Here is a 17,315-nt window from a genome sequence, read left to right as displayed (position 1 = left end):
TGGAATTTTGCAGAATCATAGATAATATATGTATGATTATTTGAAAATTGGCGCCAATGTCACATGTCAATTATAGGTTATAGGTTTGAAATTTCAATTTTCCCCAAAAGTGTAAACAAAACGTTATTTTATAAACGTGAACTTCAATCAAAATGAGAATTTTTTGATGAAAATTCCAAGTGTTAAAAAAATAGGTTCCACGTTATTTAACCGATATTTCCGGTTCTTTAATTTTTGTTGAATTAGTGATTAATTATGGATAGCGAAGAAGATACAATCAACGATTCTTTTGAAGATGATGAAATGACTCAGAATGAACCCATTGAAACAGATCAATTCAAAATAATGTTAGCTACCGATATTCACTTAGGCTACAAAGAAAATGATTCTATTAGAGGTAATCTCAGTATTTCTTTTAGACCAGATTTTTCTGATACTTGGTATTCTCTGCAGGAGAAGACACTTTCAATACATTCGAAGAAATATTGAAAATAGCTATTGCTGCAAAAGTTGATTTTATTCTATTAGGGGGTGATTTGTTTCATGATACAAAACCTAGTCCTTCTTGTTTCAATAAATGTATAAGGTTGCTCAGAAAGTAAGCTGATCTTCCCTTGGTTTTTTTAAATTTTAGTTAAACAAATTAATTATTACAGATATTGCTTAGGGGATAATCCAGTCAGTATAGAAATATTGTCCGATCAACAAATCAATTTTGATCATACTTTGAATAAACAGGTTAATTATGAGGATCCTAACTTAAATGTGGGAATCCCTGTTTTTTCAATTCATGGCAATCATGATGATCCTACTGGTAGGAACCATGTATCTGCCATGGATCTTTTAGCATCCTCTGGCTTAGTGAATTATTTCGGTCGATGGCAGGATCTTACTCGGGTTGAAATCAACCCAATTCTAATGAGAAAAGGAAGAAGTTTATTGGCTCTCTACGGTTTATCACATATTTCAGACCAGCGGTTGGGAAGGCTCTTTCTTGAAAAAAAGGTAGGAAAGCAAATATTGCTAAAAAAATACAGAAATCTAGGTTGGGATGCTGAGGGGTTTTTATTTTTTGGTAGGTCTCAATAGCTAAGCCTGATAATTTCAACAATCAGGAATTCTTCAATTTATTGGTATTACATCAAAATAGAGCCCCAAGAGGCCCTAAAAATTTCATACCTGCCGACGCAATTCCCAAAGATATCGATTTAGTTATGTGGGGACATGAACATGACTGCAGAATAACGCCTGAAAAAGTAGGTGAAGTTTTTATAACACAACCAGGTTAGTGAAAAAATCGAGGAAAAAATATAATGATTTGATTGGTCTAAGAACTCAATTTCATATCTAGGTAGTTCTGTTGCAACATCATTGGCTGCAGGAGAAGCGTTAACCAAGAAAGTGGGTATCTTGAGGATTCACAAGAAACAATTCAAGATTGATGAAATTGAACTTCGGACTGTTCGTCCGTTCATATTTGAAGATCTTTTACTTGATTTTCCTGAAGTTCCTATGCAAGATCAATTGGAAAAATGTAAAAAGGTGATAAGTATGCACGTTGAACAAATGATCGAAAAGGCAGCACAGTTAAGTAAGTAGATTTTCTTGTTTGTTCATGAAATTTTCTTTACTGTTTCCCTTTTGAAGACCGCATCCCAGAAGGTATCTTACCACTTATCCGATTAAGAGCTCATTACAAGCATGAAGATCAACTTTTCAATGCGATCAAATTCAGTCAGCAATTTGTGGGAAGGGTTGCAAATCCTGAAGATATCCTGAAATTTATTAGTGTATCTGGTGCCAAAAGGCAAACCACACTCTTTGATAAGGATCTTGATGAAGATATTCGTTTCAATGTGAGTTTCTTGAATGAAAAATTTATCTTCCACTGTTAGGATGTCAACCTCACCTAACCAAAACTTAAGTAAGTTGTTGGATGAAAAAAATCTTCATTTTCCTGATTTTCTTTGCAGCCAAATATTCGTAGGGTTGAAGATATCATATTGAAATATTTTGTTAAAAATGAAATGACTGTTCTTTCTGCAAAGGGTTTAACAGATGGTGTAATGAAATATATTGATACTGATGATAATGAGGCTCCTCTGCAGATAATAGAGTGAGTAAACAAATTGAATAACGAGATATTGGAGAATTAGGACGCATGTTTTTATTTAATTTTTTTTATTTTTTGGTATTATTTTCAGTCACCAGTTTGAGAAAACGTTGAAGAAAATGAAAGAACTTGATCCTGAAGAAGATGAAATCGAAAGCTGTTTGGAAAACTTGCGACAAATGAGGGGAGATCAGGATGAAGATGAAGAGGTAAGAGAAATTGATTCAAAAACGATTTCAACATTGCTTTTAACTGAAATCCTCTCAGATCACTTTCGAACCCTAGTTTCTAATATACATTTTTTGTAAAGGTCTTACTTCATTACAATCTTCAAAATTTATCTCAGAACTTTTACTTGTATAGGTGAAAAATATCTTAAGCAGGAGGGCGGTGAATAAATCATTGGATAGTGATGATGATGCCGTTAGTATAATCATTGATGATGATGATGATGCTGATGCATCTAGAGCAGTTGCTGCAACTTCACGTCCTGCTAGAGGTAGAGGTTCAAGGGGAGGTAGAGGATCAAGAAATACGAGAGGAGGAACCAGGGGCAGAGGTAAAGCTAAAGAAAAGGCCTGAATATTTTATTCCATGTCCCTAACATTTTTCATGTTTTGGTGATGTCTTTTGCATTGTTATTTTTTATGAATTGTTGTCTTCTATCATGTTATATACAAATAAAACATTCCATATTTTAAAACTCTTCTCATTCCTAAATGAACAGTCATCTATCCAGTCTAAATTTCGAGGAGTAAAATTATTGATATCAGCAGGTAGTATGCATCTGAATTAATTCTTATTATTGTATTCATCGCCTCCCTGTTAAGGCGTTATCAGTATTTCATCATTGAAATTATGGTTTTTGAAAAATGTTTTTTTTTAATAGAAATGAATTGCTTTACATCAGTTTATTTCACTTCTCTACTCTAGTCTGCTCTCCATTACTGCACTTCACTCTATTCTACGCTACTATTCCCTAGCCTATAGCCTTTCTTGAAGAGTAACAGGTAATCAAAAAAATAAAGCAAAAAATTTATTCAAAAAGTAGAAGAACTGAAGAAAAAGAACAAGATAAACCTACAGCAACTTACAAATTGAGAGACTAAAAATTCCGAATCTTCAGCTTATTTTTAACAAACTGTAACTTGAAGAAAAATTATCGTACAGCAGATTTGAGGAAAGAAAACTGTAGCTCAAGTGTCTATTTAGTTTTCGAATCTGATTATAGTGAGCTTTCAAATTCTTAAGTTTTCGAGTAATCTCGACAAAATACTACCGACAAATTTTTGTTTGAGCGTCGTGAGACTACTAAGCTCAGAAATCAGAGTTATCTAGTCCATATAGAGGTTGAATCAAAATAAGTTCCCAAGTTCGTAAAAAAAAATTCTAATAATTTTTTATATAACTCAAAAACCGTTGATGCTGAAAAATTTTGTTCTGATCTCCGAATTCCGATGATGGGGTGAGAATAACATCGCACCATTCATTCCGACGTGAAAACGACCGGTTTTCGAACTCCCAATCAGGCGCGCCCTTGTCAGCTTCGAAAACTCTGTAAAATTTTTAACCCACTTTCCGAAATTTCCGAACTATAAGAAGTGAGTTAGTGGCATGGCCAAATATATGCAATTTAAGTCGGCTTTCTAGCTCGCAGCTATCGAGAAGCAGGTGAATGTAATAATGTAGGGACAGTTACTTCAGTCTTGTCCAAGCCAGCGTCTTGTAAGTGTTGAGCCAAGAAAGAAGTTGATGCTAATAGCGTCTTGAGCGGTACAAAGTTGCGCGAAAATGCGACCGATGTTGGCGGTGTGAATTTAGTGTGAATACCAACTTTTTTTACCTCTACATCTGTGATTGTGTCGTTGCTTTGGATATTTGTCGAAATGCTGCAACCGAAGGGGTTGCTGCTGTCGCTGGCGATTTTTTTGGTTTTAGCCGAAGGATCAACAGGTACTTCACTCTTATCCAGTTGGCGAACAATTGATTTTTTTCCGTTTACTATTTCCCATAAAAAATCTTCAGGTCGAAATGCACAAAAAAAACCACCCTGAAATTTTAACCAATCCTATTTTGAGACAAGTCTTTTTATAGAAAACAACCAGAGATGTTTAGTTGAAATTTTATGCTAAAATCGACTGTTGTCCGACAACTGCACTGTCCGTATTAATATTGAAAAAAAAACAAATTGTTGAAGCTGGAATTGACGAAATTCGAAATATTTATAGCCCCAATTTTCTTCAATATGGTACTTTTACTTTATGAGTTTTACGCAATTTATTGTAAAAAAATTTTAAATTTCACATCAGTATACATTCTTAAATCCTTTTTTTTTTGTCCTATATTGTGTACCTCATATCTCCAGATCATTATTATAGGTGAACTTTATATTTCTGGCTTTTCATCAAAATTTCTATACAAAAATATAGGTACTCCAAATTGAACTCATACCCATTTTGTATTGAAGCGACATTCATATTAGATATTTTTATAAGTTTCATTTTTTGTATACATTCTTAATATTCCCTCTTAGAAGAATAATTTTGAACACTTATTCCTCAGCTTTCTATGTAGAATTTATGAATATGATTAATTGTACGTTCAAAAATTTCGCGTATTTAATCAATCGCTGAATTGTCCTCCGAGATCACGCGATTCGATTCGATACTGCTGATGTATCATTTTCTGCGGTGATTTGTGCAGTTGATTTTGACGTCAGTAGGTAAATCAAGACTTATAATTAAAATACCACTAATTTTCAGGCAGTATACTAAAAAATTACGCAAAATATTTTCAGTAAATAAGCATCTATCTCGAGTTTTAACATTTGGTACCGCAAAATTTTGGGCAACAGTAAAAAAAATGTGCTCTTCAAACCGATAGGTATCTCGATAAAATTTTGATAAATAGGCGAATTCTATTATAGACAATTCACCAAATTTATACCACGTGAAAGTATCGTTTTTCTTTTTGCAACCCTTGGAATTGATTTCTTCGTGCTTGACCAAATGCCAAACGTCGAGAGTAGTCACAGATGAATGAAACCGAATAATTTTATGCAATGAAATATAAGTAGTTCCTTTTAATTTCACATCGATATTAAGATGGAACATTTAGGTCGATTCTTGCGATCTGTAATGGTTAAAGCTACTTTTGAACCGGACTCTTCGCAGTGAAAGGTGAATGAATATGTCGATAAAAACTTGCATCTCGATCATCAAAGAAGCTCGTTAAAAGTCGTCGATATAATATTTCTGGAGTAAAATAAGAATATCCAACTATTGACATGAAATTTAAGAAAGAACCAATAAGTCCGATTAGCTGTTATTTAGGAGAACTACCAGTGAAAGCAGGTTTGTAATAGCATATGTTCATAAAAACTCCATTCGAGAATTATTGACATCTCTTGGGGCCGTAGAAAATTGAATTTGGGTTGGTATAGTAGCCATAAAGTATTGAGAATAAACACTGACCCATAGACATATAAGTCTATACTGACCATGGATGTTGTTTATATTATGTTCCTAATTTGTAATTTGTAATAATTGTATCAATTTTGATACTAATTTGTTCGCATGATTCGAGGTTTTCCCAAATCGAATACTTGTCTATTTCATTTTATATTTTTTCTATTCTTCAATTTTTTTTCTATGAATTTTGGTTCTGTGATTGAAACTACAGCAATTATTAGAGATTTTTTGTGGCTAGCTGCGTCTGGACTTGAAGGTCAATTGGGACGCTTGAATGGACCATATATTCATATATAAATTCTTACTTATTCAATACGTAATAAACCAATTTGAAAGCAGGAAAATTTATATTTACGTCAGTTTGTATTCAGCAGACCATGCTCAAATGCAAAATAACAACGTTTAAAGTTATGATGAGCTGCTAAATAACCCCATTATACATTGAGATTAACATGTTCCCCAAAAACATCGCTATTCTCTTGATGTCCGAATAGTTCTAAAGCAGAGAAGTTTGCTCTCAATCAATTCGAACAGCTTCCACGTTCAAAATAGATTTATCCCGTCCATAGTTGTAATCTGTTCAAGATAACTGTCGTATTATAAAATATTTATCTCATTTGAAGCGGAATAGGTATTTTGTTCCAGCAAGCAGAATAACTGAACTGTGAAAATTCGAATAAAACTAGTTTGCAACTTTTACCTCACCCGTAACGAGGATAAATTTCATTTCAAGTGCTAGTTGCAACCACTGAAAAAAATTAAATTTTATTCACGATGTAGGCGATATATGGGTTACTTTGTGAGGCTTTGGTACTAATTACCAACTATTTTATCTTGCTAGAGTCACCTTATTCATAAACATTCGTGAACTGAGCCTCGTCAATTTAATACAATATGCTATTATTTGTGAGAACCATTGGCTGAACGTTGTGTGTGATCTCCGGATTTCACGTAAAAACTGTATCTTGACATTCTTGACATTAAACAGCATCGAAAAAAAAATTTAGAATACAGGTCCGCTCATTCAAATAGTAGGTAACCCTGATAATTATTATTATTATTATATCAAAGTATTAAAAATAAACGGCCATAAAATACGAGCCAGTTGTCCTGTTGATTGTTAATTCATATGAAATTTTCGTTTAAAGGTGTTCCTCTTGCCTTGAAACTTCTTTCGAGAGATAACCTACCAATGTATCAGATGCATTCCATCTTCGGGTTGATTTTTTTAAATTCTGCAACAGATTTAACGCCTTCAGCCCAAAGAAGATAGCCAACATTAACTCTCCTCAAGCTACTGCATATTATGTGTTAGTTCAATTTTCTTCCATATGGCAAAACTAAATATATTTAAAAACTGATCTCTTGCATTTTCCATGCAAATAACTGGATTTGGTATGCCTTCAATCAGTTTGTATAAACGTCAATTATGTTCGTCACATATTTTCCGAAGTGATTCGACTGATGATACATAATGGACTGAGTCTTTTACGTAGAACGGACAACATAGCGCTGATTTTAAACCAAAAAATGTTTTGACGAGCGTCATAACCCCAAATTTTCGTACTATACAGAGTGGAATGTGTCAAATTTCCATGGCCAGCCGAGTGCTAAAATAAAAGTGAATGGAGTAATCTTTTTTTAATCACAAATTTCTGTCAATTGAACGTGATCTTTACACATATCAATATTTGAATCCTCTTACCTGTTTTGAGACTCCGTTTTAAGGATATTTATAAATAAATACAATATTGGACTGTGCGTTATAGGTTTATGCGGGCTCTCAGGAGCGGTATGGACAAAGACCCAAGAATTCTCAGGTATTAGTCATATCGTCCCCAAAAAACACGATAAATCACGAAATGCTATTCGAAAATACGAGTTGAATTTTGAAAAAATTGATTCCCGGTATTCCCTTGACATAATGTACTTCCTTTCGATTGAAACATATCGTTTTCCTGACCAGAAAAGCTTATTAGAAGAGTCTGAACGCCTAGATTGTAAAAATTAAGTCTTATATCACCAAGTACCTACCCGACCAGAGGCACAAATTTACACGTATCGCTTAGGATCGATGCCACAGAATCTGATTAGACGGCCCATTCCGACTACTGACCCACATTCAAGGGTCGAAATAAGGTTGGGTCAAGACTGAATCAAACACAGAACGCATCATATGACTCATTGAGCTTGTCAGCTCCGGCAAGGCGCTCTCGACGCACGATGGTAGTACCAGAGTCTCTGGTAGTACCGGAGTAGCTCAATCGATACAGAAATTGAAATACTGTTAGACGACAGCCTTGCGCTACGGAAGCACACTTGTCACGTTTTTTCCGATAAGTCTGATGGTACTGCTCAGTAACCTCGTTTCCGATACAGTTCCATTCTGAATAGGAAACGTGAAAAAATTTCAGAATTGTGAACATGTCACTCGTTCGCTGATTTCTGGTACTCGATTCTGTCATTGATGCATTCAATGATGGATTTGAAGTTTGCACAGGCTTCAGAACTAATGACGACCATGTGAACGGCCCCATCATTAGAGTGAATAATATCCATATGATATAGGTACGAGTAGAACATTATACTTTACGAGGATATGTTGAAAAATTCTTAGCCTACTATAGAACCAAACAAAACTTCAATGTCAAAATATTATATTACTCAACATATTCTCCTCTCAATTGGATACATTTGCAACGTCTCTAGACCTTTCAAAACAAATGTTTCTTCTTGCTCTGCAAACCAGACCTCTACAGCTTTTGTTACCTCCTTGTTGGAAGAAAATTTACGACCTTTTAAACTTTTTTTCAGTTGAGGAAAGAGATGATAGTCGGATGCAGCCAAATCTGGTGAATAAGCAGAATAAGGGGGGTGTTTCAGTAATTCAAACCCTAAATCACAAAATGTTTGCATGGCAACATGAGATTTGTATGCAGGGGCGTTGTCCTGCAAAAACAAAACACCTTTGGATAGCTTTCCGAGTCTTTTCTCTTTAATATTTTTCCATAGAGTGGTCAGTAATGTCGAATAGTAATCTCCGGTTATTGTTCTACCCTTATTAAAAATTTAAAAAAATCATGATTACTCCATGGCAATCCCAAAAAACCGAAGCAAGAACTTTTCCAGCAGATTTTTGGACACGAAACTTCTTAGGTCTTGGAGAACCAGAGTGTCGCCGTTCCATCGATTGTTGCTTTGTTTTTGGATCGTAGAAATGTACCCAAGTCTCATACATAGTAACAATTCGGTTTAAGAAGTCTATATCGTTTTCAAATCTAGCACAGATCGAACGCGATGCTTCTACCCTTGCACGCTTTTGGTCAACATTCAAACATTCGTGGATCCATTTTGCAGCAATTTTTCTCTTGCCCAAATTGACGTGAACTATATGATGAACGCGTTCGTATATGAAATATTCAGTGCTTTAATATCCGTTTTAGCCCAATTCGACAGTCTGATAAAATCATGTCATGAACTGCATCGATATTTTCGGGGACTGACACAGAAACTGGCCTTTCCGATCAGTCATCATCTTCAATGGAAAATTAACTTCTTTTGAAGCTTGCAGTCCAATTTTTCACGGTCGCATACGAAGGACATTGATCACAAGGGTATTAAGCATGTCTTCGTAAATCTGCTTACCTCTTAACCCTTTGAAATACAGGTACTTGATGATGACTGGATACTCCAATTTTTCGATTTTCACAATTCACAATTTCGGTGGACATCTTCTTTCTTTTTATTTATTGCGTAACTCTGGTTACTCTTTCGACCTCAAACTTCACACCACAGAACATAAACATCACAGACACTTCTAATAAGTTATTGTTCGTTGCTATGGTAACGCAATATTTTTTTTTGTATGCATGGAACTGGTCTAGGCTAACTAGATATCAATGCATCCTCGAATGTACCTATACAGATCATTTCCAAAATATCCATTGTTTTTTTCAATAATACTGGTATTCATCTCAATATCTGAATATTTTTGATAGACATGCAACTATTCAGTTGCGCAACAGTTTGATTGCAAGCGGTTCGAGGGCGCACACATAGGCAATCGCTGCAACTTTTCAGTTGCATGTCTGCGCGGCCCAATATAAATGCATTGTACTCACTTCTGCAACTAAACAGTTGCAAAACTAAAAATTGCATGTCTGCGGCAGGCCTAATGGGCCCGAATGAGCCTATATCAGAGACAACTCAGCCTATATCAAGTCAACAATGATAAGATGCGTTATAGCCAGTTCAAGTTGTTCATTCCCTCCATTTGGAAGTAGGTATCTTGCTTATACTCGATAATGAAAAAGTAAATATTTCTTTTATGAAAACGGTTTTTCATTCGCTTTTGTTTCGAAACATTTTCTCGCATTTCATTATGCAGAAACGAAATGGGCTCTTCACTAAACTTTGCTCGGAAAATTTCATCATGGCATTTAATCTTGTCTGGCTTAACACCCAAGGACTCTAACTAAATCAACAAGAATGAGTTTCCACAAAAACACGTATACTTGGTTACGATGCATCTCAAATCCTCTAGTCAGTTCCCATACATAAACATGTTCCCATTGCCAGAAAGTGAATCCAAACAAAGCATAACCTATCTGTTTCATGCTTGATGAATCCGAGATAATAACTCCACACGGAACGACGTGTTGGTTTTTCTTGCCACTCAACCATTGAACCTGTTTTGCAAATGTCAACAGGTCAACTCACTTTCAAACGATGAGACTGGATTCACCAGGTATACGAGTTAATCTCCTTCAATTCGTTCGGAACGATGTGGATATTAGATATCGATTCCTAATGGTCATAAGAAAAATGGAGAATTTAGTGAGTTATTGCCGCGTTTATTTGTGAACTTTCACGATGGGCGAGCAGTTCGTATTGTCTTTACAGACATTCTTTCTTGGTATGTTCATGGTTCACCTTGAGGAGTGGGACTAGATTATCTGATGAGTAATAACAGAGCAGAGAGCTTGATTCTTTGGTCGATATTCAAATGCCATTTACGTACTGATTTTTTTGAAGAGCTCAATTCGATAATGATGCCGATATTGATTTCATTTGATTCGGCATTCTCAAAATTCTCTGCACCTTTTTGGAAACATTTTTCTATATAGAGAGTGCGCCATCAGCGGCTCTGTAGGTCGGCAGAACCGAATTATGTTCATGAAAACGCCAAGACACGTCAATTCTTGATTCTAGGGAGACAACATTCTAAGATCAAACACAAAACCGTATCGCTTCAACCTTCAACCCCCATATTTCGAATAGGGAAGATGGGGTAGGTGATACCTCATTTGAAAGGCCTTTCTATTCTGAGTTCAGCATATTAAATTTTTTTCCGTTTTATTCATTTGTTTTCGAAATATTCAAATTTGAATTAAAATTTTTCAAACGACCGTGGTTTTCCCTTCAATGATCGAAGTGTAAATCAATAGATTGGCGATGGTGAATCTGCTGTACGGTTTCCGCACTACATGAGTATTTATAAAAAATGAAGAAATTGTTTCAATTGTTTCTGCCAATGAATGAACTATTTTTGAACTATTTTCACCTATAATGGTTAATTAAAAAAACAAACAGTAATTTCTTGATCTATGTTCTTGATGTCTGGTGTATGACAGTAAACGTAGATCGTCGAAACCATAGAGTAAATTAGTGAAAATTTGATTGATTGAAACAACATATTTGACGAATTGACCAATTCTGTACAATATCCGAATTTGAAAACGAATGGATAAAAAATATTAAATAAGCGGAACTGCTTTCAAATGAGGTATTAATAACCCCACCTTCCCTATTCAAAATATAAGGGTTGGGGTTGTATCTTGTAACATTAAGGACCGGTACTTTCACCTGCGAATAAATAAATTTATTCGATAGATATGTCTTATTCGTAGAATAAGTAAAAATGCTGTCTTTTCACTTTCAGATAATGTTATTCATCGAATAAATCTGTCATTGAAACTTAATAATAATAGTTTATTAGTCATAGATCGAATGTTGGTACTCATTATTGGTTCATTTTTTTAAATTCTTGATGTATGGTTATTCTTTGTGTGATTTTCGCGAAATATTTGCTTCTAGTTGGAATTATAACAATTTCTACAATGCGGTGTCTTATTTTACATTAATCAGTGAAAAGTAGTATAGCGTGCTTCCATAGAATTGTTATTTATCAAAGCCATATTTTCGCGATTAAGACGCGTGAAGCGTCTTTAAGCGGTGCTATTCGAGCGAATAAGTCATGACGTCAGTCTTTAAGACGCTTTTAGCGGAACCTGGCGGTCTGTGGAGAGCGCCTGTGTCATAGAGTCATCTTGTCTGTGGCCTGTGTCGTCTTAAGCACAGAACGTCTTAAGCGGAAAGAGGTAATATAAAGAAGAAGGGAGAATATGTTGTTTATATCGAATTTGATTTGAATTCCTACTAGGGAAGAGTGCTTTTATTGCCAATAATGCAGTTTCTGCATTATCCTTTAGAATAAATAAATATTTTTCAAATAATAGACATAGAACAGAAATTGAAAAATTCACAATTCGATTCGCTGTCTAATGACAACGACAGATGACTCAACCATCAGCGATATTCTATTTTTGCGACAACAAAATTGATGACGTCACGCTTAAAGACGCTTTAAGACATCGATTAAGACGCTTAATCGCCAAAATATGGCTCAAATAATTTCATCTGAAAGCACAGAAATAAGGTATCCTTCAGATAGGAAATTATTTGACAGATAGTTATTCACATTGAATAAAATTTATTCGAAGGTGAAAGTACCGGGCCTGAAGGGAATACGACACTTTTTTATCTCTTGTACTAAGAGTGAAAAAACACTCCAAAGACAAAATGGGGTTAAATCTCATTTTCTGCAATAACTCAAAAACGAAGAATCGTAGGAGGCTACGGTTTTCACCATTCTTTGTTTCTCAGAAAAAGAGCTCGGAAATGTGTCTTCCGTTTTCTTCTAGTTCCTATAGTTCTCGAGATCCCCTCAGTAGACAAAGACTTTTGCCGACCCTGTACAGAATAAGGTATCTAGGAGGATTATTGATTATGTCGAACAGATTCGACGGCCATTTTTTTAAATTTGTCCTTGAAATCCAAACGACTCACAACGTAAACTGTGAAAATTTCGATGGCCTAATTTTTTTTTAATTCTAAAGTTTCATTTGAGTTCAAGAACCAGAACCGAGGGCTATCCGACAATAACAATCCCCTCGGCTTTTCGCTTGAACACCCACTTAAAGCTGCGAAAACCTCGTCCGACTGAAATCAATTCTACTTTGTAATCTGTGGACTGAAATTCAAAGTGAAAGAGAAAAAGGACGAGACAGGGACATAGAGTCATTCGGGGTAACTGAGCGCAGTGGGTGAGTGTGCGCAGTGCGTATATCTCGACTATGCAATGTATGAAAGAGGGGTTCATTTGGGTGAAGCAAGGACGCAGAATCCCCAAATTAGTTTTTTATAGAAGTGTGCCGTGCGACGTTTCGTTAACTTTTTATTTGCAATCAATCAAATCCACTAGTTTTCTTGTTAATTTTCAGCATCTCTGCAAATTCTGCCAGGTCCAACTTCCGAGTCCCTCAGTGTTAAACAATATTTTATTCGATCATGGGCATATTAATCTGAATATATAATAAAAAATTTTAGGTTCTCTTAGCTGCTCAACTCTATAAGAACGTCAATTCAAATTTTGGCTTACTGGGGAAAGTGTGCGCGGGTAAGTGTGCGCATAGATTCATTATATGGGCATTAGTTCAGTGAGGAATAAATTATGACATTGTTGATTTTCTTGGTTAAGACTCGATCAATATTGTCCTATTTGTTCGGAAAAAAATGAAGAGCCACCAACAGGGGAATGTATCAAGTGTTGTGTTCACCAGGAATGGTGGCACGAACAATAATGCAGTGCTTGTAAAAAGGCGCTTCTCTATTGACAATAAACAGCATTTCTCTAATATTGTAACATTTTGATGACATTATTTTGTAATTTGTTTTGATTGTGTGGTTCACAAAGCACTGCGTTCACTTACCCCGTGAGGGTGCGCACACTTACCCGCAATACGGGGCATGTGAACGCACTCCGACTTTCACCATTAAATTTCTTTTTGCGGAAAGAAAACGTTTTTGATTTGTTGGCTTTTTGATGTTTTTTTATAGATTAGAAAATTCTCTATCCTATGAATATGTTTTAATTTTCCTAGCTTCAACATTTGAAACAGGGTATGGCTTGAAAGGCAAAAGTGCGCACAGTTGCCCCGAATGACTCTATATAACACCTCATATAAAAATTCATTTCGCACGCGATCGAAATCGCGATCGACCGCATTTTTGTCTGAGATGAGTTTCCGTTTGCGAATCACGAACAGGGTGAACCGATTGAATCCATCCTCGAAATCTAATTGCATAATTTATCTTTGGAGTTTCACTTCTTAAAAGTATCTGCGGCATCGTTTGTTTGCCTTGTAAGTCACGTAATTCGAGTCGAGCGTGGTTGGACTATCAGATATTTGCATGTGGAATAATTAAATAACATACAATGCATTCCTTCGCTTACTCGGAGATTCGGTTCGGTTTGTTTCGAATCGTGAGATTTTCCTCCGGTTTTTTGTGTAAATTTCTGATTAATTACATAAATGATTAATAACGCTCTGTGGTTGGGAAGCCCAAGAGGGTAATCCGGGATTTACTCGCGCATGTCAGATTAATATAAGGGTAGATATACTCCATTCTCTTTTATTTTAGCAGTCGGTTGGCCATGGAAATTTGGCACATTTCACTCTGTATAGTACGAAAATGTGGGGTTATGACGCTTGTCAAAACATTTTTGTGTTTTAAATCAACGCTATGTTGCCCGTTCCACGTAAAAGTTTCTGTTATTACGTACTTTATCACAATGTCGAATCTCTTCGGAAAATATGTGACGAACATAATTGAAGTTTATACAAACTGATTGAAGGCATACCAAATCCAGTTATTTGCATGGAAAATACAAGAGATCAGTATAATATCATAATATGCACTAGCTTGAGGAGAGTTAATGTTCGTTATCTTCTTTGGCTTCTTTGAATACGTTACATCAGTTGTAGATTTCAAAAATATTAACCCGAAGATGAAATGCATATGGAATTAACAGATAATTACAAGGATGTTAAATTCTTCAACAAAAATCATCTTGCATCAATATAAGTAAAAGGAATTGAAGGAAATTTCAATCAAGATGAACTTCACCTTTGAACAAAAATTTCACATGAATAAACAATTAGCAGGACAACTGGCGCGTATTTGTGGCGGTTCATCTTAATGCATTGATATAAAAATAATAATTCGGTATTTATTGGTACCTTAAGACATTTACAATGTATAGGACAAGTCAAATGAAAAATAGAAAAATCAATTTTCGGGAACTCATTCTACGATGACATCCATCGAAAATCCTGTAGTAAACTTTTCGTATTAATTCACTCAAACATAAAATGCTCAAATGCCACCACTTTTTTGGGTTTTCCAATAGAAGGAAATTCTTTGTCATACTCTTCATTCACAATCTTTCTGACTGTGGAAATATTCAGCTGAAATATAAGTCGTTTAGATTCAGATGAAACATTATATAAATTCTCTTACATTGAATATGTTCGCTACCGTCTGACGTATTGTGGATTTTAGAATATCAGGGTATAACTATTTGAATGAGCAACCCTGAATTCTAAATTGCACTTTCTGAAACTTTTTTTTTTTTTAAATCACTTTCGGCATTTTTGTAATATTAATTGATATAAGTAGTGGCAACGGCGTTATGACATTAACGACATTTCATGAGTGCCAACCTTACTCCGTTCTAGTTACAAAAACTTGAGAAAATTATTTCATGGCCAACCGACTGCTAAAATAAATGTGAATGCAGTATACCTTGGACCCTGTGGAGTACCTTCACCAAAAATTGGATCTATAGGTACTAGATCTATAGAAGGTAGAACTGGTCAAAATGAAACGTTTCACCAAAAATCATCTATTACAAAACAACAAAATGACGAAGTTGAATAAAAAATTGAAAATGATCACTGAAATAGATCCTTATACGACCCTAGACCGCTGCATTATCGCAAAGCAGTATGAAAAATGTCCTGATTCGATCATGTGGTTTCGTTTAGGATATTGGCTCGTTCGATATTTACGTGTTAATAAAATTGAAATGCCGAATTGTCCTCATTATTTTTAGTAACTTACACGATTTTATGAAATGGCTCATTTCGACACCAACTGACAGAAGAGACTTATAGGACACAAGTGTAAAAAATAGAATAATACTTCGAAATCTCACCAATAAAATTCGTCTAAATTATTCACGCAATTTTTCACAATGAGCATCACAATCTTCTGGTTCGAACATTCTAACAATCGTCGTAAAACTGGGAAGAAATACTGGAACATCATAGCCCTTTTCCAACATAACTAACATGAGCACTTTCAAGAAACTGCCTCGATTTTCTACTTTTTTTTTCACCCTAAATTGCACGATACAACAATTATGATTCTCTCAAAAGTGACTGGATGTAGTTGGTACTGAACCATTCATTGTCCAGCCATATGTTTATGTTTTGTTTCGTTTTTGCGATGCCGTAGTCAGCTTCCACAGTCCCGTACTCGAAATTCAATGAAATTTTGTCGAACTTCTAGGGGTTGTATCTCAGCTATCTTGGATATTATAGAAAATTTTTGGTTAAACGACTTATTTTGATGAGTTCCACCTTGTGTCAAAAAAAAAGCCTCACCTTCGAAAACACCCTATATATGGGGGGATTTGTCTAGGATAGCCTGACAGAATAGTAAAAAAAAACGATTATTGTACATACTCGAGCATTTTAGAAAGACATTTATGGTAATTACGTGTTGAGAAGTAGGTATACATTCGCTTAATCTGACAATTTAAGCTTGACAAAAATGTGTGGGAGGGCTTTTTGAAAACTGATGATTCAAGAATAAAGGAAAATATATAATCGAAAAAAAAAAGGCCATAAAGGTTACAAAAATAAGTTTTTTTTGAATTATCTCCCCTCCTGGGCTTTAAATCGTTTTCTGATTCATTATGAAAGTTGTAGAGCATAACCTTTTTTACAATTTTCGTCCGAAGCAATTTTTTCTACGTTCAAACGTTTTTGGGATACCTATAGGGCAACGAATGTACATTAGACTGGGATTCTAGATTGACCTTGCCCTTTCGCATGTATGGCTAAGCTCCTTGCCCTCATCACCTCCTAACACGAAAACGGTTGAGAGTATGTAAAATTGCTTCGGACAAAAGTTGTATAGAATTTTATTGTCTATACTTCCATGATAAATACAAAAACAATTAGAGGCACAGGAAGGGAGATATTTCAAAAAAATACATTGTTATAATCTTCAAACTGTCAGATTAAAGACACTTCCCCTTATTTGTGTAAGATTAATGGGTCAACTCGTCTGCAACACCGAGATTAACCATCTATATGAAAATCCGACACGCTCAAGTGTGTACCAGTAACGATTTTTTTTGCATTTTCAAAGGACCGCTGTGACCTTGCGTCACGTCCAAATTGTCAGTCCCTTAAGAAGTAGCTTCTTTTTGGTCCTATTTACATATCCTCTGAAAATCTGATAGCTTCTAAAACATTTTTTTAAACATTTTCAACTCTTGCGTACGGCCAGTCGCAACACGCAAAATGTCAGATTTTCAT

General features: G+C 35.2%; 2 protein-coding genes across 2 annotated transcripts in view; both read left to right on the top strand.

Moving 5' to 3' along the window:
* The first annotated feature begins 59 nt into the window (after positions 1-59).
* Positions 60-2,816, top strand: LOC123316556 (double-strand break repair protein MRE11). The gene is made up of 9 exons (XM_044902694.1): positions 60-397; positions 454-598; positions 657-1,005; positions 1,080-1,284; positions 1,352-1,591; positions 1,648-1,856; positions 1,974-2,116; positions 2,205-2,322; positions 2,477-2,816. The coding sequence occupies exons 1-9, from the start codon at positions 256-258 to the stop codon at positions 2,693-2,695; spliced, it is 1,770 nt and encodes a 589-aa protein (XP_044758629.1). The 5' UTR covers positions 60-255; the 3' UTR covers positions 2,696-2,816.
* A 1,018-nt stretch (positions 2,817-3,834) lies between these two features.
* Positions 3,835-17,315, top strand: part of LOC123316369 — a 75,636-nt gene continuing 62,155 nt past the window's right edge. The window contains 1 exon segment of the mRNA XM_044902413.1: positions 3,835-4,066. Within this exon segment, the coding sequence (XP_044758348.1) occupies positions 4,000-4,066 (67 nt within the window). The 5' untranslated portion in view covers positions 3,835-3,999.

This window comes from Coccinella septempunctata, chromosome 7, assembly GCF_907165205.1.
Source record: "Coccinella septempunctata chromosome 7, icCocSept1.1, whole genome shotgun sequence".
In the NCBI taxonomy this organism is placed as follows: Eukaryota; Metazoa; Arthropoda; class Insecta; order Coleoptera; family Coccinellidae; genus Coccinella; species Coccinella septempunctata.
This window is presented reverse-complemented; position numbering and strand designations above follow the sequence as displayed.

Bases quoted from the DNA above. Each gene is read 5' to 3' on its own strand.
- LOC123316556 (XM_044902694.1), top strand. From the start codon at position 256: ATGGATAGCGAAGAAGATACAATCAACGATTCTTTTGAAGATGATGAA. The intron at 1,592-1,647 runs GTAAGTAGATTT...TCCCTTTTGAAG, and splicing joins CGAAAAGGCAGCACAGTTAA to ACCGCATCCCAGAAGGTATC. The intron at 2,117-2,204 runs GTGAGTAAACAA...TATTATTTTCAG, and splicing joins GCTCCTCTGCAGATAATAGA to TCACCAGTTTGAGAAAACGT.